The sequence below is a fragment of the Ammodytes marinus genome, assembly GCF_949987685.1.
Source record: "Ammodytes marinus genome assembly, chromosome: 5".
NCBI lineage: Eukaryota > Metazoa > Chordata > Actinopteri > Uranoscopiformes > Ammodytidae > Ammodytes > Ammodytes marinus.
Genome location: NC_137234.1, coordinates 11,168,646 through 11,193,987, shown reverse-complemented (window position 1 = coordinate 11,193,987; position 25,342 = coordinate 11,168,646). Strand labels below are relative to the sequence as shown.

Below are 25,342 nucleotides of genomic sequence, written 5' to 3'. Positions count from 1 at the left end.
GCTACCTTTCACTTCACTTCACAACTATATTTGCTGAATTTTTGGATAAATATTGTCAGGGACGGATTTAATCGATCTATATTTATCTAATCTAATAAGACCTCTATAATTTATTTTCTTCAGGTAGATATAGGTGTATGTTATTCCATAATTAATGGACAATAAGAATGACAATATAATCCAACTTGATAATAAAGTATGATGTGAAATAAAGCCCACTTACTAATAATGGTTCAAAAATAAGATATCTTTCTACCTATTTAAGTGTTGGATAAAGATCATACATTTTAAAGTGTCTGCGTAGGGCTCCATTTATAAATACCTAAATCTTGCATGCACGCACAAGGGTGGGGCTCCTTTTTTGATTTTAGTTTCGTCGACTCCGCCCGCACGGGAGTGGTTCGGCGTACGCTGGTTAACAATAAAATATTTCCTCTGCTGCGGTAAACAGTGGGGAGAATTTCCTAAACCAATCAGCACACTCCATTTAAGGGGTCAAGTGATAGATAGCCAATTGCAGAACACATAGAGCGTCACGTGAACATTGTTTTTCTTTTGACTGACATCGCCCGTCATTCTGGCAATCCTGTATCAGGTCGAGTGACTGTATTTGGCAAACATACAGTAAGCCTACGTGGTTACAGTTTTGTGTTAACGTTAACGAAGACTGAGAATATTAAAGTACTCCTGACTGACCCGACGACATTGAATAACAGGTATGGTTTTGTTGTGTTTTGTGTGGCCATTATTAATGAATTGAGTTAGATTAGCTGCGGTACTCTGTTAGCAAACAGCTAATAGCTGATGTTGAAACATCTTACTCTGAGTAGAAGTTAACTATGTTGTTGTCTTCTCAGTTAGGATCATTTACAAAAGAGGTTCCACTTGTTGGAAAAACTCAACAATGAGTACAAGCCATATTTAGTCGTAGTTTCTGTTTTTTATTTATTTACTTCGCGTCATTTTCATCACTTTGTTGTCTTTCTGTTTTCTCTGTTGCATTTACACATCAATTTTGTTCTGTTGTTCATTACCAGGTTATTGAGAGGGAACAGCATAGATCTAATATTGCTTTGGATGGCACAAACTTCTTGTGACTCGAGAACATGAGTCATAGATGGGCTACAAATACCGGCGTGAAAGTAAACAGAGCCTTTCATTCATGGCAACCGCATGCTTGCAAGTCAACAGCATCACCTCCATTGTGTGGTACCTCTCACTGCAGGGTTCATGTGCAACAAACCTACTACTACAAGGTGGGCTACCTCAGCTGGAGGCACATCCACCACCTGAGGATCACTGGGCGTAAGGGATGGCTCTTTAAAGCTATCCAGGTGAGGCAAAGGCTTGGACTCCACACCAGCACCCCGTATTTAAACACTTCTGCCTCACGCTGGTCTGCCGGTCTGAGCCAACACATGTCGCGGGTCAGGAACACACTGGACACAGTTTCTAAAGCTGTGAGTGGGACACATACGGAACTTCTCTCCAAAATCGCCAGACTCAAGCCGAATGCTTTAAAAGCTGGGAAACAAGCCGAGGCTAGCGTTGAATTGACGCCAATAGTCGAGGAGAGTTCAGCAACGCCAACTCCTGCACCCAATAATGCTGCTACATCAACCGCACCCAAACCTCTATGTACCTCATCGTCTGCAAGTCCGTCTATTCCTACTGCTGCTACATTCGATGCAAGTGCCACTACCTCCACACATCCTCACAGTTCTACCCGAGCGACTGTCATTACCACAGTGGTGAAGGAGAAAAGGCTGAGACGCGTTGCTCCCGCCGTCAAAGTCAGTTCTGCCAAGAAGCAAGATGAGCTTAAACCCTCACCGAGCGACACAGAGAGTGCAACTTCCAAACAGGCCACTGCTCTGTTCCATCCCAGCACCTTTTCAGGCAGCCTGGATGAGACTTACAACTACCTGTCCCATCACATCAACGCATACTTTGGTAGCAGTACAAAGACTCAGGAAAAGAAAGCAGACAATGTTGACTATTCCTCTGCTTCCTCTCAGGGTCCGCAAACCAGTGACCTTGTGTCTGCATCTAATAAAACCGACTCTGTCGGTCCAGTTGCCCAACCTTCCTCCAAGAAGGGTTTAGGACACTACCTGTCTTACTCGGCCCCCACGGTACAAGCCTTTGTGGGAAGCTACTTCGCTCCCTTGGTCCCCAAGTTTAGGGCAGCAGAGTCCAAAATTGCTCTAGTGGAAGAGAAGAAGTCTGAGGATGCACCAGTCAAACAGGTCGAGGCCACTATTGGTAAGGAGCAGAAGGCTGCAGAGGAGAAAGCCAAGAAACTTCTGCTTCAAAGGGAGAAGGTAGGTCTACAACAACAACAAAAAATAAAATTGAATTGTACCTAATGCTGGAATTAAAATCTCAAACTAAGAACACATTTTATTATTCTATTGCATAGACAATTTAAGATATTATCTTGCTTAAAGTCTAGCTTAATTTTAGGTGTTGATAAGTGCTGCTGATCGTGTCTTTTATTTAGTTATTTTTATTGATCTCGTCATAATGTAAACAACATTATCAGGTTCTATATTTGATACTTGATATGATATGTTTGCATGCTTGAGCAAAACATGATTATGTCATCAAGTAGTTCTGAGTATCTGGTATATTCTAGCATGGTGCTTGCTGTCCAGACATTCTGCTACTCTATATGTCCTTTGGTAGTGTAGTGTGTTGACGCACTGCCAGAGTTCCTGGTAATCTGCTTTCAAAAATAGCCCCCTATGGAGTCAGACACGGAAGGTGTGTTTATGTACAGTATGTAGGTCAAGGCCAGCCCTTATGTTGTGTAGATATACTGGTCATACTGTACAACTGACATTCAGTTTATGGCAAGGCTGGATTGAGTAATTTTAAACAGGAACTTATAATATCATATGTTTTGTTTGAGATGGCAGATAACAGAAACACTGCATGACTCATGTCCTTTTGCTGATGATAAACAGTGGATTGATGTGATATACAGGTAGGCTTGTGGTCCAGTTCTGTTGTCACAATAAATCCAAGGGCCAGACAAGAAGTCTGTACCGTCAAGTTAACGCAATTTAGTTCAAGGGTCTTGAAAAGGTATACATACAGTATGTCTGTTGACGATATTTTAGAATGAATGCAGTTACTGATTAGCAGCTTTGTCATTCATCAAACTGTGATTGAATCAACCTCCAAAGTTAATAAGATGTAAAGGGCTGCTCCACATTTGATCCCACTTTCAGAACCTAATAATAACTTATCATAACTCAATTTACTTTTAGATTATGGATACATAAATAGTTTGTTAATTATAAAAGTGTTGTCAACAATAAAAGGCTTCTTACATGCGTCGCAAAAGCTGTTCAAAAGTAGCATGATATTATAAACCTACTTTACTATATAAAGTACATACATACTATGACAGACATATTTGATTGGTTGTTCAACTTTTTGAGTGGCACGTGGCACTTAAGTGATATTTTGGGGTCTGGCAAATGGAAGTAAAACAAGCTTTGTTTGCTTCTCAACCTAGGAGGTCACAAGAAAATAATAAATGAAACGACACATTTTTTTTTGTTTGTTTGTCCTGGTGGTTTTTTTAACGATTTGTGTCAGGTTTGAATTTGGATCCCATCTTATGCTGGATAGCTGGACCTAACTGGTTGCACATTTTTGTCTCTCAGATCATTGCCAGGGTCAGTGTGGACAATAGAACTCGTGCTCTGGTACAGGGTCTGCACAGGGCATCAGATGTAAGGGTCTACATCAAAAGGGTGGAGGACCTCAGCTACCATCTCCTGGAGTTTCCAGAGACGGCTGGTGTTGCAGTCAAGGTGAGAAACCTAACTGTATTTTTTTCTCCTTTTTTCCCAGAATGCTTGCATTTTGAGGAAGGAAATTGTCGGATGCTGTTGAGCATGTCAAAAGCATCAGCTCCTATGTTTGGCACTATCTCATGTTGTCTACACCGAGTTAACAGCAGCATGTTATGTATATGTAATGGTGTTATATTCGGCAGGGACTGATAAACAGCTGTACAATGTAAATAATTTATATAACGACCTTGTGCTTGTCTTTGACATTTCGTCTGGCAAGGGACATTTCCCAGAGCCTGGCAGCTACATGCAGACTGCATAGTGCAGCATTTATATATGTCTCCGCCTTATCTGTGATGTTGTCAGGAAGTGTATTCCGTGCTAACCTATTTCAAGGTCACATTTGAATTGTGTGAGTAAGTTTAATCCTCTATGAAATAAAGAATAACAAATAAATTATTAAAATAATGAATAGTGTTTGGTTTAACAAATCATTAAAGGAATAATATGATATGATCCCACATTTTTTGATTGTGTTTTGATTAAACAATGACTTGTGAAAATAGAAAAATTAAATTTGTCAATATCAACAATGTTGAGAAAATTAAGTATCCTTATCCTTTCAAATTGAAGTGATTGTTTGTGCATGCATGTGGTTAACTGCACACTGAAAGAGATCAGCAGTAGCTTTTGTCTGAGACCCTGTTTTCCACATGATGCTAGTACATTTTCCAGGCTAATTCTGGTCTGACCACATCATGACCGTGATTTTCCTTTTCCAATTCCTGACCACCACAGTATTTTTGATGTGTTCCTCAGGAGAAGGTTATCTCTTGTCTATTGCGACTGAAACAAGCCAATGACCCGGGCCTGAGGGCAGCAGTGAGGGAGGCCCTCGTCCTGGTGGGCTACACTAGGCCTGTTAAAGGCCGGGGCATACGGATACTATCTATAGATGGAGGAGGGTTAAGGTACAAGTTCAGCTTTTACCTTTTCCATATCTTTTTTTATAAGATATAAGCCACCGCTGCCCTTTTCGATGTCTTTTCAAAGTGGAACTACATAGCAATTACTGTAGCCAAGGCCATGTTTTTGAAAAGCAGTTCATTGCTTCTATTCACAGTTTCTATCAGTCGAGTAAATGTATCAATAAGAAATATTAATTAAACGAGGGATTTAGTTCTTACTTGTCCACAGATGTCATTCCATTGTAGCCTATTTGTGCACTCCGGCTGCCATGTAATTAATTTATGACTCTTTGTGTGTGTGTCTATGTCTGACTTTGTACTTTCAGGGGACTTATGGCACTTCAGACCTTACAGAGGCTGGAAGCCCTGACCGGCAAACCCATTTACAAACTCTTTGATTACATATGTGGTGTCAGCACAGGTACTTTATCCTCCTGCCCTACTTCAGCATGCGTGTATTATGTGCATGGATTATCAGAGCAGAGAGTGCAACACTGATTACACTGACCCGCTTGTTGCTCTGCTGTTGTTTTGACCTTAATTTCACCACCAGCACCACTCTAATGCCAATCCTGCTGCTTTGTACTCAAGTTAGGCCACTGTAAATCTGTATTGAATTCTTCAAATTCTTAAATATACCACGTTTATTTTAGACATACTGTAGATATTTAGTTCAAGGAATTTTCAAGGTGGATTCCTTCTTTTCCCTGTATGCAAAACCACCACAAGAGGATGCTGTGGATCATCCTCACTCTCTAGCCCCAATTTTCATTTAGCAGCAGATTGGGAAAAACTCCACTTTATTTACCAAGCACACTGGCGTTAAATCACTGCCAGAAGTTCCTATTAGTTCTCTCAGTATTAATCTCTACCAGTTAGAGGTTTTTCATTAAGTGAATGTTGTCCAACATGACGCTAGATCCAATGATGTTCACACATATAAAACACATCTGGCTTGTTTGATCGCACACATTATTCAGGTACACCTCATCTCACAGCTTTTTTTATTCATTGGGAGAAAGTAATCGAGAGGTATTTGCATGTAGTGTTAAAGCCATGCACTTCCTATGAATGGAAGCTCAAAGGGTAATGGTACACTTAATAGATAACCCCTTAGGCAATTGGCCTTGCATTAACTCCATGCCTTGAGAATAACAGAAAAACAAGCAGATCATGTTTACCTGCTTGCTTGCTTATTACCAAGAATACCTTGTTGCATTCCCAAAGGAGGGATTCAAGTGCTCATACTTCCTGTTTTTGTATGGTTTGTTTACCGTTGCCTCTCAGTCAGTTACTTTGAACATTTGTGTGCTTGTGTGCGTGTGTATTTTTTTTCCCCAGGTGCCATCCTAGGGTTCATGCTAGGTGTGTTTCAAATCCCACTGAACGAGTGTGATGATCTTTACCGGAGGTTGGGTTCAGATGTTTTCAAGCAGAACGTCATTGTTGGCACTGTGAAGATGGGCTGGAGCCACGCTTTCTATGACAGCGAAGCCTGGGAGAACATCCTCAGGTCAGTTCCCTAGCCACTGATGGTAGAGTGGTGGTTGTGCTGAGGTCATTTGGAGCCATGTTAAAATGGCGTGAAATGGTTCAAAGGCCTCCATTTTAATGCCCTTTTTCTTCTTTAATTCCTTCCTCATTGTTTTCACAAAATTATGAAATTAAATTTACAGTGTAGTAAAATTAGGAACGAATGAAAAAAAAACACCACTCCATGCTTAAAATATGGTTAGCAGTCAAATAAGTGAATCATAGGTTGTTGTTGTAAATTTAATGTATAGAGCAATAAATGGTCCTTTTGAATATACCCTTCATGAGAAGATTCAGAGTTCCATTAACTGATATGCAGGAGGATTTGTAAAAGTTTACTGAAATAAATCTGTAACAAGGCATACTAATATCCAGAATTCACCAGGCCAGAAAATAACATCATCATCATCATCCTATCTTCCCTTCTGCAGAGAGAAAATGGGTTCTAACCTTCTGGTGGAGACTTCAAGAAACCATGAATGCCCCAAGGTGAGCTTTAAAAGATGGTCTGACATATTCCTCCCTATTGTTGTGTTCTGGCACTTACCAGTGAGCTTTTGCCTCACTTTGTTTACTGGGATATTACAAAGAAAGCCGCTGTCTTTATCTCTCTCTCTCTCTCTCTCTCTCTCTCTCTCTCTCTCTCTCTCTCTCTCTCTCTCTCTCTCTCTCTCTCTCTCTCTCTCTCTCTCTCTCTCTCTTGCAAACCACTATATGACCCATGAGAAGAAAATGCACTGCAAAGGCATGTAAGACAGGCTGGATAAGAGGTTTACTGGATTTCATATGTCAGCAGACTGATCTGAAGCTCACAAAATAGACGGGACATTAAATTGATCTGTCAGAATGTCAGCCTAGATTGTATGTCTGCATTTCACATCTCTCTGGTTGTCAAATGCTGCCTCCATGCTGAAAAATAAATAAATAATCCAAGTTGTATATCATTTCCTCTACCTGTAGGTGGCAGCGGTGAGCACCATTGTGAACCGGGGCACTCCTTTGAAGGCCTATGTATTCAGGAACTACAACCTGCTGCCCGGGACACGCACTCACTACCTGGGGGGCTGCCAGCACCAGCTCTGGCAGGCCATCCGCGCCTCGTCAGCAGCCCCTGGGTATTTCCAGGAGTTCAACTTGGGCAACGATCTCCATCAGGTCAGTTCCAGTCACAACAGTGACAGGGTAGTGGAAACTAAAACGGGTCATCATGAACTTGATGATTCAATCATACAATTTATGTCTGAAATGTCTCCAGTCACATTGTTACAGAATAGGTAAAGTGATAGGAGTCATGGCTGCTGATGCTTTTATCAAGAATGATTGACATGAGCACAACTTACATAAGATAAAAATGTTTACATAACCAACATTGAGAACACATGTTAGTTGCAGAACATTATACATATTGAATATTGTCTTAAAGCACTCAAAACTGACCAATCCGTTGGGAGTTTTTATTTATTTATTATTTTAACATGTTATATTTATCTATTAATTTTATTTTATTTGTGACAAACAATGACATGACGAGACGACTGACGAGAGGTCTGTGCCAGTCAAATAAATATTTTTTGGGCCTGAAACTCCATTGAATATTGCATCACCTTCTTTTTTTACTTAAGTTATTAATTCCTTGGACAAAAGGAGTCAACATGTAGATGGTTAAATTTGTACCAGGTCTTTTGGTTTCACAGTGTTTTAAATTTTTTAACACACATCTTGTAAGTCGATCGATCTAGCCCATGAGCAAAATGGCTGTCTATGTGATATCCTTCTTATGTTCTACACTGTGATACACAAGTAGATTTGACTTTGTGAGGTCACAAATTCAAAACAGTAGTCAATCTCTGTTTTACTTTACATGACCATGGTAAGAATTATTCAGTAAATAGTCAAGTCCTTGGAGAACCTGGGTGTATTTACGTGACCTAAAAATGATCTTACAAAAATATTCACACACTATGATTATTTCTATTTGATTCAATTGTACTACCTCACACTGGCTGTGATGTGCTTGTACTCTCTTGCACACACTGCGTCACATTCGCACCATACATTTACAAACAGAGTGACAATTTGACTGCAGTACTGTGCTGCAGTAATACAGGGCTTTTTGTTGGGGTGCTGGATTTAAATGCCCTGTACGGTCGGTGTTGACGGTGGAGAGTTTTGAAGCATTTCGAGAAGCCTAATGAGAAAAAACTCCTGTGCACAGCAGGTGAGAGGGAAAAGGGAGGAGTTCCATTTCCGTCCTGTCAGTGTTTATTTCCAGTCAGTTACATTTTGACAGGAAAGTGAGGGGAAGAGTCACAGCGAGACCCACTTAAATCCATCTCCACTAAACAGGTACGCATTAGCCATCAGTAACATCACAAACCACAAGTCCTCTCTACCGTTTTACTGATCAATATGTATGGCTACTCTGTTTGCCTTTACCTTAGTCAGTAGAGAGAGCACAGGAGAAATATGAAACCAGATGAGTAGGGGGCGGGGCATAGAGGAATCTTGGACAACAAGTATTTTATCCAATCAAAATGGTCCAGAAAAAGACATAAAAAGTAAACAGAAAAACAAAAATGCAAGCCATCCACTTCTGTTTGAGTATTCAGTTGATGTAGCTTGTGTTTAGCCAGCCTCATCCAGATGTCAACATCTCCCTTGAAATGACATTCAAGGGAACTGTTGACTGACAAACACAGCGTAGACAGGGCACACGTGACTGAGCATGTGTTTACATCAAAGGCAATATCCCGTGTCGGCACGCTCCGACACTCTTAATTGGAAGCTGTGTTACTTGTGTAGGTGAATGCGGAAGTGTGTGGGGAGAGAATGAAAGAGACTGGTTGATGAAAACACACCTGTGGTGGGAGATTTCCCCAGCTTGCCGTCTAGCAGGTCTCACCCCTTACTCGGAGAAAAGATGCATAAATTAAAACAAAATGCAGCGCTTCCTTCATCATAGACAACTGCTTGACTGCTACATCTGCCTCGTTAAAATGAGAAGACCGGCGAGCTGATTATGGAACTTCTCCAAAACCTTTATCCCGCCAGCAGGCAAGCTCATACTGTGACAGGATGAGACGCCATCAGTGGTTTAATATATTTAACACATTTGTCGTGAAATCAGTTTGCGATCATATTTTAGTTTCAGGACTTCTTTCGAAAGAAAATTTCAAATTAAAAATTTAAAGAGACAAGAGGGCTTCAGTCCTACTTTCATGATTTTCTCAAGCTATTAAGTCTTTAGAGAATAGTTTAAGGAGGTGTACTACCTCATCTGGCTATTCCGATGTGATTGGGCTTTTGTTCCCCCCGACACACTTTTTATCCCTTTTATCTTTTTTAATCTTTTTTTACCTGTGTTCCCCACTACTGAAGATATTCTGTTAGCATTTGTTTTAGCTGTTCTTTGCTATTTCAAAGAACCCCTTTGAACATCAAGTCACTAATATAAGGCTATGGACCCTTACATACTTCATACATTTGAATTAACACAAGAGGTAGGAGGTAGGCGGGGCTACCTTAAATGTGATTCCTAAAACAAAATCTCTCTGTTTTTACATAAGGAGTATTTACAACTTCTTTAACTTAAATATCTTGATTGCTTTATTAAAATCAATTAAACGATTAACTACAGCTTACAGAAGCAACCACTGTGTCTTTATTAGCAAATCCAGTTTGTGAGAAATTGAATTTACAAAGGGATCAAAATAATACCTTTGCTTTAACACTGAAGGCTAAAATAAGTCAAACATTGATTTACTAAAACAAATTTAACCAGGCTGACTTTGCCCCAGATTCACTTTCCATGTTTAAAAAACAAATTCAAGATGACATCTTAAGTACCTTCACAGAACGGTATTTTTAATAAGTTCCTTCAGATAAACCTTTTGGCACAGGTTTCAGCCAAACTCCATGTGAACCCGGCCAGCATCAAAAGGCCACCCAGCCCGATGGCTGTAACGATTGGCTACTTGAGCCACATAAACCAGCCATGAGCAGAACATGCCGTCTGTGTGATGTCAGGATTCTCTTGAGAGAGAGTCATCTCTCTCTTTTCCACAAACGCCCACAGAGTTTTCCACTTAATTCAGGTCCCAAACAATTATCCTTTTGTTCGGTGAGCGCAGGAGAGTTGCCATGCCATGTGCTGAACGAACGCCGGAATTCTCAAGCAGCGCTTCAAGAAAGTTGGGATTGTTCATTGATGTTTCTGGGATTCTGAAGGCAGGAATGGAAATCCGACGGAGCCACAATTTGAGATTCAGAATGGTATCGGAGAGGAAAATTGTAACTTGGAGCAAGACCTTTTTGAAGCAGAGCAGCCATGGTTTCATCAAAGCCTCACACTTGCTACCATAGCCATGGAAAAGGATGCCTTTAGTGAGGGGGAACAAGGGGAGAGAGAAGAAATAAGACGAGGGAGGTTCCACATTAAAGCTCTCTGTTATCTCTGCTCTGAGGGAAACAGAAGTAGAAGACTTCAGACGTTTCACAATGGATTCCAGGGCATGCGTGGAATGGCGAGAAGGACCCGGTTTCTTCCGCCTTGTTGCCATGGCGTCTCCTGAGGCGAGGGAGAGGAATGGGAGCATGTTTTGTGCCCACCTCTGCCAGCATTGGATGGCAGGCATGGGATCTGTGGGCCATCACCCCCATTGTGAGCTCTTAAGGGGCTCCACTATGGCACAATGCATATCAGATAGACATACCGTCTGAGATGAAGCAAGTCACATCAGCACTCCCATACTTTTTGATGCTCATAAATGACAGAGGGAATGAGTCATAAATGAGTCTAAAGAAATCATTAAATGTGGAAGTTTTGGTTAAAGACCTCAGACAGTGTGACTCAGTGAGAGACAAGAGGAGAACGAGACATAGGGTTTCACATAATTAAGAGCTGTTCCAAGAGTGCCTTTCAAGATATCATAACCTTTTGGTTCACCTTTTTCTTTTCGCTCTTTTTTCTTCCTAAAGGCCACTGTAGGTAAAAGTTATTGATCATAAATGTCATGTTCAGCTGTGCTTCTCAAATGAGGCAGAGAGGAGGAGAGGTGCTGGAGTCAGGGAGGCGACAGAGGGGTATACATCTTACATTTTAGACACTTCCTCAACCCTGCCGTCATCTCCTCCTGTGTTAAGCCCTGAGAGCTCGGCCTGGAGGCTGTTGGAGGGTTGAGCCCCGATATTTTAGCCCAGCTGCAGAGAGCTTCCTCCCAGATTGACTCTGGATCTTTGTCCCCTTGAGTATAAACCCACACACACATGGATTCTCTCATTGTCACTTTACCTCTTGTTTCCTCCACTGACTGCCCTTTTTGTTCAGTTATATACATGTGTTTTCACTCAAGCACAAATACTTGTTTGCACTGGCACACTTGTTTGGGGATTAGGCCAGTCCACTGATTGTGTTGACTGACTGCTGTGTGGAAGCCTTTCCCAATCTTCCTCTGTCCCATAACCCCCCCTTGCCTCTTCACAGGGCACCACACGTCTCAGGCTTCTCACTGCAGTGGATACAAATGAGATTTCTTGAAATAATTCACAGCTTTAAAACCTTCTATTGCAATGTGTTGGATATGCAAGGCTGTGTGTTCAGGCACCTCTCCTGTATGCAGCTGGGAAATTGGCTTTAAATTGGCCCAGTAGATGACTAATTATGATGGACAGAAAAATTGTGCTTTCTAATATGAAGTTGTCATATGTGTACATATATAGACTCAAGGGAATTTAGACTGGGTAAATATGAGCGAGGGGGTTCTGTGTACATTTATATCACTGCATACATTGTCACAGTTGGATTTGAAAGACTGCAGCTGGCAGGGGTGATTCATTGTCTTAATACTGGTTATACATGTGTGGCCATGTAGTCTCCAAATGTGTGGGAAAAGGTGACTGTGAACAGTAGATCTCAATATCTTTGCCTGCCTGGGGCAAAGATGGCATCCACACGGATGGGAACGTCCTCTATTGAAAGGCTGGGAAGATGACTTGAACCTCAATGTGACCTTTGGGACCTATGAAGCGAGAAGGCAAAGGAGGAGAAGTGGTCAGTGTAATCACATAATATGGCATGAAGACCCCTGAGTTGACCTGCTCGCCACTTAAGATGGGCACTTACACAATTGTCATTCTCATCCTCGTTGATCACACTGGTAGCCTTTGTGTAGGTTGGATGCCATTCAGGCGACTCATTTTACCCAATGAGCAGATTTATTTTTCTGATTACATTAGTCGACATTAGAGTAAAGTTTATTTTTGTGCAAATGCATGGATTGACTTTGATGATTAAGAACAATTGAGAATACACAAGCAAGTTGTATTTATAAAGCAGCCTAATTGCCTACTTTATCGATTGAATGACCATCTCTGGAATACAGTAGCGTTATTGTGACAGGGTATAATTGGATGTGTATGGCTTATGTAATGCTCCCCTAATTACTCATTTGAGCGAGAGGATCTACATTGGCAGAGCCTCAAAATAAATCATTACAGAACATGGTGCCCCTCAGTCCGGCCCTGTCAAAGAAGCCAACCATGAACTTGTGAGGACTACAGCTGCTCATTGGGCCTCTCATATGAATGCAGCACCACAAGTATGTTCGAGGACTCATCTCATTTAGATTTAACCAGGCGCCCTGTTCTTCTCTTTATTGTGGCCTGCTCATAATGACTCTTGCAGAAGACCCGCACTAAAGCTTACCCACCACAGGTTAGAGAGACACAGGCACACAGGCTGAATGAAGAGGATGGAGTTTGCTGTCCTAGCTAATGGGAGCTGACATACACTGGGGCGTGAAATGACTTTTACTGATCCAGATGATAGCTCCTCTTTTCTATTCAAATCAGCTCTCCCCCTTCTAAGACAGCCTTAACTGGCCCAATGAAGATAAGCTTCCCAAAAGTTAATGACAGCGGAGCAATTTCAAACAGCAATGCGAGAGACCTATGAATCGTGCATGTCTTAATTTGTATTTATTTATCATGGCTCATATCATCTCAGTGTTTTTTTTTAGTTCAGTATATGCTGTACGAACGGTTTCTTTTTAAAGCCACATTTCAGTTTAATTGGTCTTCTGAAGAAGGGGAAACACAGTCCCAGAGGTGTAGGAGCCCTAATTAGTTGAGAACTTGCTTTAATCGAGCTACAGGAAAAGGAGGAGCTGATTTGGGAATCAGCACTTAGACCCTAAAGGGAAAAGGCAAGGCCAAAGGAGCTGTGATCCTCTGGAGTATCCACAAACAAACTCTATACCGGAATCACAGAACGCTGTCAAAGGAAAGCATGAAGGCTTTCAGGAAGGCAGAATTCAAATGCTTCATTTTCCAAATTCTGTTTCCGTTCAGACACTGAGATTAAAGTTCCATCAGATTGTCACAACTGACAGGGTCGTACCCCCTGAGGACATTTATCCGTTGACACATTTTTTTCACAGTGGGATTGAGTCATTGTAAGTCTGAGCAGCATTACAGCTCTAAATCCCAATAAATGGAAGTGACCTTTGCCATGCGTCACGCTGTGTGTTGGACAGACGGCTTGAGTTGGCCATTTAATATGCAAAGCTCATTTGCAGCGTGTCCTAAGTATATCGTTGTTTTCAACTTAACTCTTCATCCAAATATGCCCTCGCCTCAAGACACCCTTGTGTGAGAATGTTGAAGTTGGCCAAGTGTGGATATCTTGCTGAAAAGTGACTTTAAAGAGCCTGGGTTCTGTCAATGCAGATGCTTGAGCATCTGCCAACCTGTTCTCATTGTAGGTCGAGTCTGACTGGTACCATCTTCCTCTAGAAAGCTGGTTTGTTTGTGACAGTTGTGGAAGGAGATGACGGATGCAAATTATCTTCTCATTCTTTGAAAAGTTCTGAGCACCACGCACACAAAAAAAGTCTAGTCTTCCAGTGACACCACAAAAAAACTTCTTTGCTGCCAAAAAAGCAGAGGCTCCTTGAAAGCCTCAACTATGTTCACCAGCTCTGAATTGCCCAAGCAGGTGCACTGAAATGGAGACAAGTTATAGCATTCAACTCCCAGCTCACAAGAGTATTGTGCAGTTGGCTTCTAATGTTACATGCCTTTGCGCTTTGTGCAAGGCCAGCCACTGTGCTTGTGAAAGTTGCCCCCAGCTATCAGCACAAAGACACCAGGACTGGACCCAGACTGTTGCCACAATTGCCTCTGAGTTCAAAAAATGGAGCCTCTCACAGTATCGTGAGTAATAAGAAAACTGCTTAGTTGTTTTGTTTCCAGCTGGGTGCATCTGGTGCTCACAACAGCTCAAGTCCTTCTAAGTCTCAGATTTGGAGTAACTCCAATCCAAGTATTTTTCTCCCTCTTCTGTGATTTATTTCTTGGTCTGCCAGACAACCTACTGATGCATAATGGCGCGCTTTGGACAAACGGCTGCCTCAGCGATTCTTCCAGGCTTTGTGGCACAGTGAAACACTCTTTCTGTGACATCCTTCTCGGCCAGTGAGATGAGTGTTCTCTGAGGATCTAGGACTCCCTTGAAAATACATATAGTAATACAGTAAATTACCATAACTGATTACTTATTTCAAATCATACAAAGTTCCTCTATTAGACATTGTGACTTGGATGGACTGAAGACATTTCTCTTTGTTATTATTCACATCTCTTGATTTTGAGCCACACTAACGATGTGTCTCACTGGATGGAAATGTCATTCACTGTCCATCCACCCATTTTGGCCCCGACTAAAATATTTGGATTTGTCGTTTGTCTATATAATGTCAGAAATTGGTGAAAACAGACCACACACATTCTCAAACCCTGAGCCTATTTGATTTACTATCACAACACAACAATTTTGGTATTCCCTTTAAAATGATTTAAACCAATTCATTGATTATCAAAATGCAGATAAACTTTCTGGCAATCAACTTATCATTCTAGTCAAACACTTTGGTTTATGTTCAAATTCCATGAAAAGTAAGGGCATTCAACCTGCCAAACATAAGTTGTCATCAATGGCATGTAAGCATGCCGACTATAGCATTTAGCCCAGAAACTGCTGTTTCTAAGTCAACCTTTGTGTGTCTGTAGACTTTTAGTCTTGTTTTTAATTACACAAAGCTGAATTATTTAATTTTAGTAGCCTGAATGTTGTGTTTTTTTCTCAATGTTACCCAACGTAGAACTACTGCATTGAAGGCTGCATCTAGTCATTCTCATCATTAACTGATGTAGTGCCCCCAGTCTAACTACAATACCCAACTCTCTTTGCAATTCTATGTTTCTGGTCTTTGGATTGATGATACAATGTATCAGTCCAGCTCCCTGGATGATTAGCAGACCTTAGCCTTGGTAGGCTGGCCTCCTATTCTCCATCACCCTGTCTGCTTCCACAGATTTGTACAGAATTCTCGTTAGGCTGCGACATTGCTGAAGTGCGCTGCAGAGATGTGATGTTCCCTCCCCTCTGCTCCCCAAGGCCCAATGAATCCATGTGACATATGCTGTCAGAAACACGTACCCACATTATTATATGCATTGACTCTAAGCAGATGAACCTTCGATCAAACGTGCACATACACACAGTCACATAAACGAGCACTCTTCCCCCTCATGTGTCCCAAGACACTAGGGGCCCTGCAGCTCCCACCCCCCCAGCCTGGCCTCCTTAATGAGGACTGGCCCCTGCGCGTTTGATCCTGCTGCCAGCCCACAGCCCCGCGGCCTCTCAGCCTCATGCCTATTCAACAATCCCCACAGCCTCTCCAGTTACTCCCCCACTGCCTTTGGTAGACTATGGATCCAAAGTCAAAGCACTCCTGGGCGGTTGTACGATATCAAAGCCAGTCTGACAAAAAATGTTGTGGGGAGAATAAAACAATAAAAAAAATACAACAATTTAGCCCAGTGCTTTGTTGACTTACAAGCAGCTCTGTAACTCCACACACATTTTTTTTCTTCAGAAGTTTTATCTATTGACTGTAAAAATCCATGAAAGGTTTTGAGCATTCAAATGCCAATTAATTGGTTTCGCTGACTGTGGCCTTGGCACAAACAAACAAAACATTCACAGCGTGTAAATGGAGTCACTAACATGCCACTTATTGGGTTTTGTGCACAGGATGGAGGTCTGCTGATTAACAACCCCACAGCACTGGCTATCCATGAATCTAAATGTCTGTGGCCTAACACGCCCCTGGAGTGTGTGGTCTCACTCGGTACAGGCCGATATGAAACTCCTGGCAAGAACAGCACCACCTACACAAGCCTCAAGACCAAACTCACCAATGTCATCAGCAGCGCCACGGACACTGAGGGTAAGTGAGAGCGAAGATAAATGTATATGTATTTGATCTATTTGTTTCATGCTTGATTCTTTATCATTTATGTCTCCTTTGCATAATAAGTAAGTTATGTTTTTTCTGTCATGAGCGTTACAGTGTCTACACAAAATAATATAAACACCTCTATAAAGAAAGGTAAATTACTAACTCGACGTTACCTAAAGGGAAACCAGGTTGGAGAATGACGTCTGTGGTTGTGCTGTTAAAATTACCCTAAATAAATCCTCTGTGCAAAAAGATATTCAGAAAGCCTGTGTTACAAACCAATTTTGAAAGGTGTGGGTGTTTCCCAAGTAAGGGGGAGGGGGTTCTAACAGAAACATGCTATTGCGTGCATTATGGGAAGTGTAGCATCCATACATTTGTGGAGCTTGACCTATACTAGAGACTGAAAGAGTCTATGCATCTTTAATATTTTAGCATTCTTTTCATATTGTATCTTTAGTTAGAACTCCAACTATAAGGTGGGGCTACAATACTAAATAAAGAAAGTACCCCTTTAATAATCACAATTATACACACTACTGCAAAAACTTTTTTTTTAATATTTTTTTTTCAAAAATACTGAAACACTAGTACACCTAAGGGGAAACTGTCCCAAACATCATGACATCACATGCCAAATGCAGACAAGTTTTATCAACAAACAGGAAAAATGGTCAAATGATGAAAGTCACTGACAGGGCTAAGCCAGACAATACATGGATGGATGGAAATAAGATGAATACAATTATACCCTCGGTTACTGGGTCATCTCCAAGGAAAGGAAATAGGTTTTGAAGTCACCAGTTTAGAAAAAACTGCAGTGCAGGTAGACATTTGTCTGGATACGTCCCATTGTGGCTCTCTGTAGTGGCAACCTCTTCTGTCTCCGCATCACCTCTGGACATGGGCACCTCTGCTGTGCCTAAATTTGGCTCGGTCCCCTCCTTGTTGCTGCTGCTGTGCTGAAGTGTGTGTGTTTGTTGTGTGTTGTGTGTGTGTGTGTGTGTGTGTGTGTGTGTGTGTGTGTGTGTGTGTGTGTGTGTGTGTGTGTGTGTGTGTGTGTGTGTGTGTGACCTAGATGCTTCTCTGCACTTGTCCCTCCTGTGTTTGGGATTAAGCTGTTTCTAACTCTCCAAAAGGCTTTTGTTATTTAGAAACAGGAGATTATCAACAGTGTTTGTTACAGATGTTCTCGTTTTCAAAATCTCCCCTTCTGTCCAAGTGCTCACAAGCCCCCTACTTTGTCTAAAATGTACCAGTAGCACTGTTATTTCATGTTATGGACAGATAAGGCTGATATAGTGGGGGTCTGATAGAACAGGCTATTACTCACTCACAAACTCATATGTACAGTAGCAGGCCAAACATGACACAGATCAGAATTATTGAACTTCAGGGGAAACTAAGCTACATTGAAATCCAGACAACTTAGTTTGCAGCACCTAAAGGCTATGGGGGAAAAAATCTTGTATTTCCAGTAGGTTCATTTTTGACGTTATTATGAAAAACAGCTTCTGTACAAATGTTAGAAAATGTACACTTAAAATCACTTTTGCCAGTTTTACAATAATTATAATTTTTGTTTTGTAACCACCTTTTTATGATTTATGACATTTTTTGGAAACATCTGATTACCTTCACAATCTTTCTACGTCTTTTGTGAACTTACTTTCCATGCTAGGATGCTAATAGTGGCCAGTAGTCAGCTCAGTGAACCCATGGTGGTACCATTTACCACAGAGCAGGCAAATGGCAATGATTCACACAAGCTGCAAACTTTGTTGTCTGGATTTGAAGGTACCTTAGTTTTCCCTGAAGTGCAATCATTCTGATCTGTGTTATGTTGTGAATAATAACAGAAACTAGCACTGGGAGTTTTAACAGGGAAACTTGTTATGCTGATAAGTCAGAAGCTTCAAACTGGTAGCTGATAGGAGCAAGAACATACTGCCATCGGCTGTGATGAAAAATGGTGAATTATAACAGGATTAAAAAAACGCCTCTTGAATTAACCACATTTTATCTATTCAACGAGCAAGCTTGTCTCTTCTCAGGAATTATCTTACTTTCCATCTTCAGTGTATCACTTTTTTAAAATGTGATAATATATTATAGTACATTGACATATTATGAAAATACAAGAAATAAAACTCTTCCAATAACCTTTTAGATAAATCGCTCCGTGCAGAGTTTTGCTCCTCCACCTCAACAGCAGCTAGTTGTAATGAAATCCATGTCTGCTCTGCTGAACCTCTGTGGGAACACAGACTAAAACAATTGCCGTCCCCTATTTGGATCCTTCGGGCATATTTACCCTGCGATTGCTACCCGCCGCCTGTTTGTGTGCATTTGTATATTGTTGATTTTAAACCTCTCAGACGTAACATTTGAAAGCAACCGTGACAGACAAGCCAGACATTTTGTTCTTGGTTTTTACCTCTCACTGTCAGCACTGACTGCTAACACATGTAATGCTGTCACAGCGCAGACGGGCTTTGACTTCTTACACCCCATCTCACTCTTAACAAAATAATTATATGTTTGTACATGTCGGTACTATTATGAAAGTTAATTGTGTGTTTATGATTTTGGTCTGTTTTGTCTAATTTCATGTTTATTTTCTTGTGTTTGGCCTCACTCTCACCTCCCATACAGAGGTTCACGCCATGCTAGACGCCTTCCTCCCTCCGGACACTTACTTCCGCTTCAACCCGCACATGAGCGAAGAGATCGCCATGGACGAGAGCCGGCAGGAGAAGCTCAACATGCTGCAGTCTGAGGGCCTGCGTTACCTGGAGAGGAATGAAGACAAGCTGAAGAAGGTCGCTCGCATCCTCAATCGAGAGAAAACCTCCGTCCAGAAGATGACTGAGTGGGCCAAGCTCAGGGCCGATATGTATAACGGTCTGTCCTCTTTATCCTCCAAGTCCTAGATCCAAAGCAGGCTACCTACAGTATATCTCGCATGGAAAATCTTCCATTCTGAATTAGCTCTGAAAAACATTGTGAGATCTATACTAAGAGCAATAGTTCAAATTTGTATTAAATGCGCTCATTTGTTTTCTTGCCAAAAGTTAGATGAGAAGATTGTTACCATGCACTTGTTTGTGCAATACAATACATACAAAGCTTAGAATAAATATTGGATCAGATGTAAAGTCTAGCCTCTATCTGTCTAATGGTAACCAAATCCGCCTACCTAGTTGTTTCCCATTTTCCCAGACTGTGCTAGCTACGCTAACTGCTGGCTCAAGCTACATCTTTACCGTCAACCTTCTCATCTCACTTTTGGAGGAAAAAACTATTATTTACGAACATGTCAAACTACTCCTTTTAAAAGTAGAATACTGTTAAGTCCCACAGCAACCACTTATAGTTGTGCACACTGTTTTACCAACTTGGCACATTTGATATATTTGCTTTCTTTAAAGAGTTGTTATGAGAAGCAGTATATCCTCACAAATCTGTGTATGTACTTTTAAAGTAAAACGGTTCCGATGCTATGGTGTTTTATTTAAATGCAAGATTTGTAAAGCTAAGGTATCAGCCTGTAAAACTGATTAACAGTAATTTAAAGAAAAAAAATCTTTATTTTTTTGCAAAAGTTTTAATCAAGGATCATTTGAAAACCTATTGCATGTGGCATTTCAGAGTTGTAATTACTAATAATTTGTACATTTAACAATGCAGCTAGTGGCCAACTGTGTCATTTTATTTTGATATTTGTGACAATGGCCCATTTCAAGCATTAGAGTATTGCATATCTTGTATATAAATGCATGTTTTATTTAAGATTATACACACGAAAAAGACAATATCCAGTCAAAAGAAAGAGCCGGAAAGAAATATACATTGCAAAGATTTACCCAAATATTCAATCCCGAAATACCTAAAATGATATATATATAAAAAGGATTACATTTAAATAAAAAATACACAAGTGTCCAAGCGGTGCTTCACTGTATTAAGGAAGTATGTTTTATTTTGGCCTAAAGAGTATTTTAAGTTCACATTGTTCAAATGCTTTTATCGTTACCGAGTGCTTAATTGTTTGGTTTTATTTTCCCACAGCCTGTGTATCATTTCTGCTCTGTTTTTGGTGTGACCCCTTTCTCTTTGATGCCTCGTCTCTTTCACCCTTGAAGTGCTGCGTCTCTCAGTCCACCCTCTGCTGTACCGTAATGTCGCTGTTGTTAAAAATACAATCATGCTGCTTTTAGCTGAAGAACTGATTCAAAAACCGTTTGCTGTAAATTATCTTCAACACATACTGCTAAAAAAAATGTATAACCTGGTCAAGTACTGTAACACTGCAGCTACAATGTTATCGGTCTCTCTCGGAGGACCCAAGGAAAAATGGACACAGATATTACCCAGATTAATATAATTCCACTGTGCTCCCGTCGCTCCTGTGTAAAGACTGTTTGAGAGTGTATGTAATTAAAGCCCAATTACTGAACCTCGCTGCCTCTTGCCTCCTAATTATATGAAGATAAGTTGATTGTGAGTTGTGATATGAGGTAAGCTGCTGTGGAATAGGGGGACGTGCGGATATTAAGTCGATAACTTGTACTCACAACTGCTTCATTATTCCAACAGAGATCCTGACCTGATATGAACCCTCACCTTCTCGGTTCAATTCCCATGGTGCTTATTATCTTGACGAGTGGCAAATTCTTGTTCATAAGATTACAACTGTTGGCACATGGAGAACAGCCAGTGGAAGTTTTCTTCTAACAATGCATGTTTTTTTTTTAAAACTCAGTGTGTAAAGGAAGGGCTGTGCAGGCAAGGGAGAAGGTAATTGGAGGGCCCTTCCCTGAGCTGCCTGTCATAAAATCGAAGAAAAAAAAGTTTGAGATGAGATGACTGTGCAAGAGTGTGCCCAGGCACCTGGGTAACAGCCCTGTCCAGTGATGGATCACATTTCCCTCCAGCATAAACACTGTGCTATGACACGGCCCTCCACCAACTGCTTACACGCATGAAAACATAGAGAGGGTCGCAGGTGGCAGAGAGGACAAAACAAATGGTATCAACACTTGTGTGCACTGCAGGGACAAATGACAGACGATGTAAGCCGTGTGCATAGATTATTTGATCTGGAATTTAACAGCTTTACACAAGCAATTAGATGTCTGACTAAAAAAGAGAATCCTTAATATCTTTTAGATCATGGTCAAAACAGAAATACAGGGGCAGCTGTTGTTTGGTACTTATTTTTCTTGATGGTGCAATCAACATGCAGTCATATTTTTTTTTTCCATTTTGGCACGATTATTAAAACTATAAACATCAAAGGGAAATTAACACCAGGGAGATGTTATGAGATTTTTTTTCAACAATTAATCAGTCACCAGTCTGGCAACTCAGTGCATATACCAAGCATTAAATGAGAAATGGATAAGGATGGATGATCCTTGGATGGGCACATCTATTCAGTAACAATACAGCTTTCCAGAGACTCCTGGTTATTTATACATTAAAAACTAAGAATACAATGTTGTCGGTTGTTCCAGTGTACAGATTTCATCTTCCATTATAAGCCTGTGTACTACTTTGTTCCTGTTAGCCCTGTGCAGCTGGTTGTAGTTATTACTGGCACCATGATACTGATGGCTGGCTTACAGGAATTGCCAGGAGATTGTGAAGCCCATTACAGTTTTGTTGAGTGTTTGGAACGACGATATGACGCAAACATGATGTAAATATGAACGTTATGAGCCATATAGCTCCTCTGATCACCTAATGACTCTGCCCTAAAAGCGATAATGTTGGAAGCCAGACGAAAGCCTTTGGTCTGCTTACTGCACCCATGACCCATCTACAGTATGAAGATATGCAGCTTCTACTGTAGGCAAGTATACTGTATATAGACAGGCTTATGTAAAGGGGAAAACCTGCTTGTAAGATATCCATTCCTGTCACAAATTACCAAGGACTTTTAAGGGCTTCTAAGTTTTAAAAAGGGCGCACGGCACAGATCATGGATTTCATTTTTGAGAGCTTAGAGAAAGTTTTAAAGTCTAAATCCCGAGGCAGCTCCTCACATCCTCTGCGGTTAACAGTTAATACCGTGAACTGTCCCTAAGCACACTATCCACCTTCTTCTCTTCACTCAGCCACTGGAGATAATTACTTTTAACTTTCCATGTTTGGCCTTAAATGTTGGCTTTGGTCCAATGGTTTCTTTGGGGGTGGCTGCTATTTAATCACATCTCACATTTAGCTGCAGAAAATAAACCCAGTTTACTAGTACTTAAATAAATTAGTTTTGGAAATATTGTGATAGGATGTGAACAGTTTAATTCCAAAATATGATTGCCACTTTTGAAAAAAATATTAAATAATTCTGACAAAGTGGGTAGTATGCATTATAAATAGTGTGACTTACTGTCCTTGACAAATTAGAACTTTTACACAACAGATATAAAACATGTTGCAGTAATTGAACTTCCTTATTAATTCATTTACTGCACATAGAGTGTTATGAGTTTCTGGCTCATTTAGAAACTGTGGAAATGGGAAAATTTTGCTGTGATATTGCTCAAAACTGCTGCGTTCATGATGCAAGTTCTGACTATGAGCCTGCTGATCTGTGTTGAATCTGTGTTAGCTCATCACCATCTCCGCTGGGAGCCGGGTCATTTCATGGTCGACTCGCTGGTGCCACATCTGTTATGAAGTTTGTTCTGAAAAGAATCAAGCTCAATAACAGTTAATCAGTGAAGAACACAGGCTGAGTGATTCCTCTCCTGCACAATAGCCAGGCAATGATCCACTGCAGCAATAAGCACCATAATTGGAGTTACCAGTGAGGCAGAAATTGTTCTTTTCTATTTTTTCTTCTTCTTTTTTTACACACTCATTCACTTTGCTACTTTGCAAGTTCTACGCTTTGTCTCCATGGTGCTATATCCTTGAACTTATGAAAATCCCTCTGAGTATTTTACAGCTAATATGCATGGGGGAAATCATGAGAATATTTTAATGAGATTCAAGAGGTATGCAGACATATCTTGAGGCGGTCTGAAATGAGAGGGCGAGGGACAATTAGAATACTTACCACTGTGGGACCATTGGCAGATGTTGGTGAGAATCCCCTGGACCCCCCTCAAGCTGGTGATGAGGGAAAACTGGTGCTTTGATACTTGGGGATTTCGTCCGGCATATGACCTTGGCTGCACATCAACCTCTTTCTTTTCTTAGTTCTCAGTCACGTTTTACAGTACATTGTGAAGGAGAGCATAAAAGTCATGAAATAAAGACGATGTGAAGAAAGTGAGTGAGTATCAGAGTGGGGGGCTGGGTGTGAGTGGGGATCATGGATTTTAGGTATTTCTTTTGGCTTATACTTATTTATGAACTGCACGGAACAGCTAATTTTTAAGTGATCCTGAATCTATAAACCCATTTTCATCTTTCTTCAAATCGGTGCCACAAGCTAATTTTAGCAACTCTCCTTCAACTAGCTCTTGGATGGCAACTCACACCAAAACAACCTGTCTTCTTGCCACATAAGGCTTATCCTACTAATAACGGCGTCACTTGCTTCCAGTGTTTGAATCTGTGGCTGCAGATGGCTGCCATTACTAAGCCTGAGATAACGCATAATATGTGTAACATGCACTGGGAATGGAGAGCTGGCTGGCTGGCAGCAGATTGAACTGTGGGGGAAATGTCCCTGCTTTTAAAGTCGCATGAGCTCATCCAGCACAGTCTTGGTTGATCCCACAGGCTATACTGTATGATTATTAGTGCAATCCAGCTCTCAGGGCAAAATGTGTATCAGCTATCAGGACAAGCAAATGGCTCCAAGCAGCAGCGGTCCACAACATCTGGAATGAAGGGCACTGTCTACAATGAGAAAGCACTCATATTGATCTAACTGTAGATTGTGGATTAGGGGAGAACGGGGTAATTTGTCACACGGGTTGGTTGTCACAATCGTTATATCTCGGAACCAGAAGGCGCTGTCTGTGAAATTTTGGTATTTAAATATCCAGAATTGGGATCAGAGGTCACCTACATAGTCTTCCTTGGAGTTAGACTGCTGAATATGAGGTGAGACGACTGTTTGTGTTTTTCATGTCAAATTGAAAATATTTAGCTCCTCAGTATTTTTCTTCCAGGCTTTTACACAATGGGTTTATAACAAAACACTTGTTACCCATACAAAGTGTGACGGGTAAACTATAGTTTAGATTGTGGTTAGCAAGCTAATTAGTTGTCAGATGGTTGTTGGCCTTGATGCTAGCAAGAAATTCAAGTTGGGGTTGGTCGTCACATTTTTTGGGGGGTTGGTTGTCACATGTTATCTCAAGGCTGCAGCCAGAAAAGGAACCCAATAACAAAATACATTGTCAAGCTGTATCCTCACTGACACCCCAGAGAAGGAAAGAATAGAGCAGGAAAAGGCAGCTAGCATGCAAAAGAAAAAAGGGCAACAAAATCAAAACAACCCAGTGCATCCCAAACTAGACCAGCTGCCAGTAAGTTATGTAGGCCTATTTGTCAACTTGACAATGCAATTAAACTTTCAAATTTAGTTCTACTTTCTTGCCTTCTTTTTAAGATTATTCCCATTAAGATAACATTGTGACAAACAACCTCATAGTGTTTGACAACCGACCCCTTGATGGGGTTGGTTGTCACAATGTGTAAGGGTGTCTTTGATGATTAATTTCTTCTTTATTACAATAAGATAGAAAAAGTGAGGGGTACACAT

At 40.9% G+C, this 25,342-nt stretch overlaps 1 protein-coding gene across 1 annotated transcript; it reads left to right on the top strand.

The window, feature by feature from the left end:
- The first annotated feature begins 585 nt into the window (after positions 1 to 585).
- Positions 586 to 21,053, top strand: LOC307250177 (calcium-independent phospholipase A2-gamma). The gene is made up of 10 exons (XM_080027170.1): positions 586 to 716; positions 1,038 to 2,324; positions 3,678 to 3,827; positions 4,629 to 4,780; positions 5,104 to 5,198; positions 6,119 to 6,290; positions 6,742 to 6,799; positions 7,271 to 7,465; positions 16,407 to 16,602; positions 19,270 to 21,053. Exons 2-10 carry the CDS (start codon positions 1,107 to 1,109, stop codon positions 19,545 to 19,547), a joined length of 2,514 nt encoding a protein of 837 aa, XP_079883296.1. The 5' UTR covers positions 586 to 716; positions 1,038 to 1,106; the 3' UTR covers positions 19,548 to 21,053.
- The last annotated feature ends 4,289 nt before the right edge of the window (positions 21,054 to 25,342 follow it).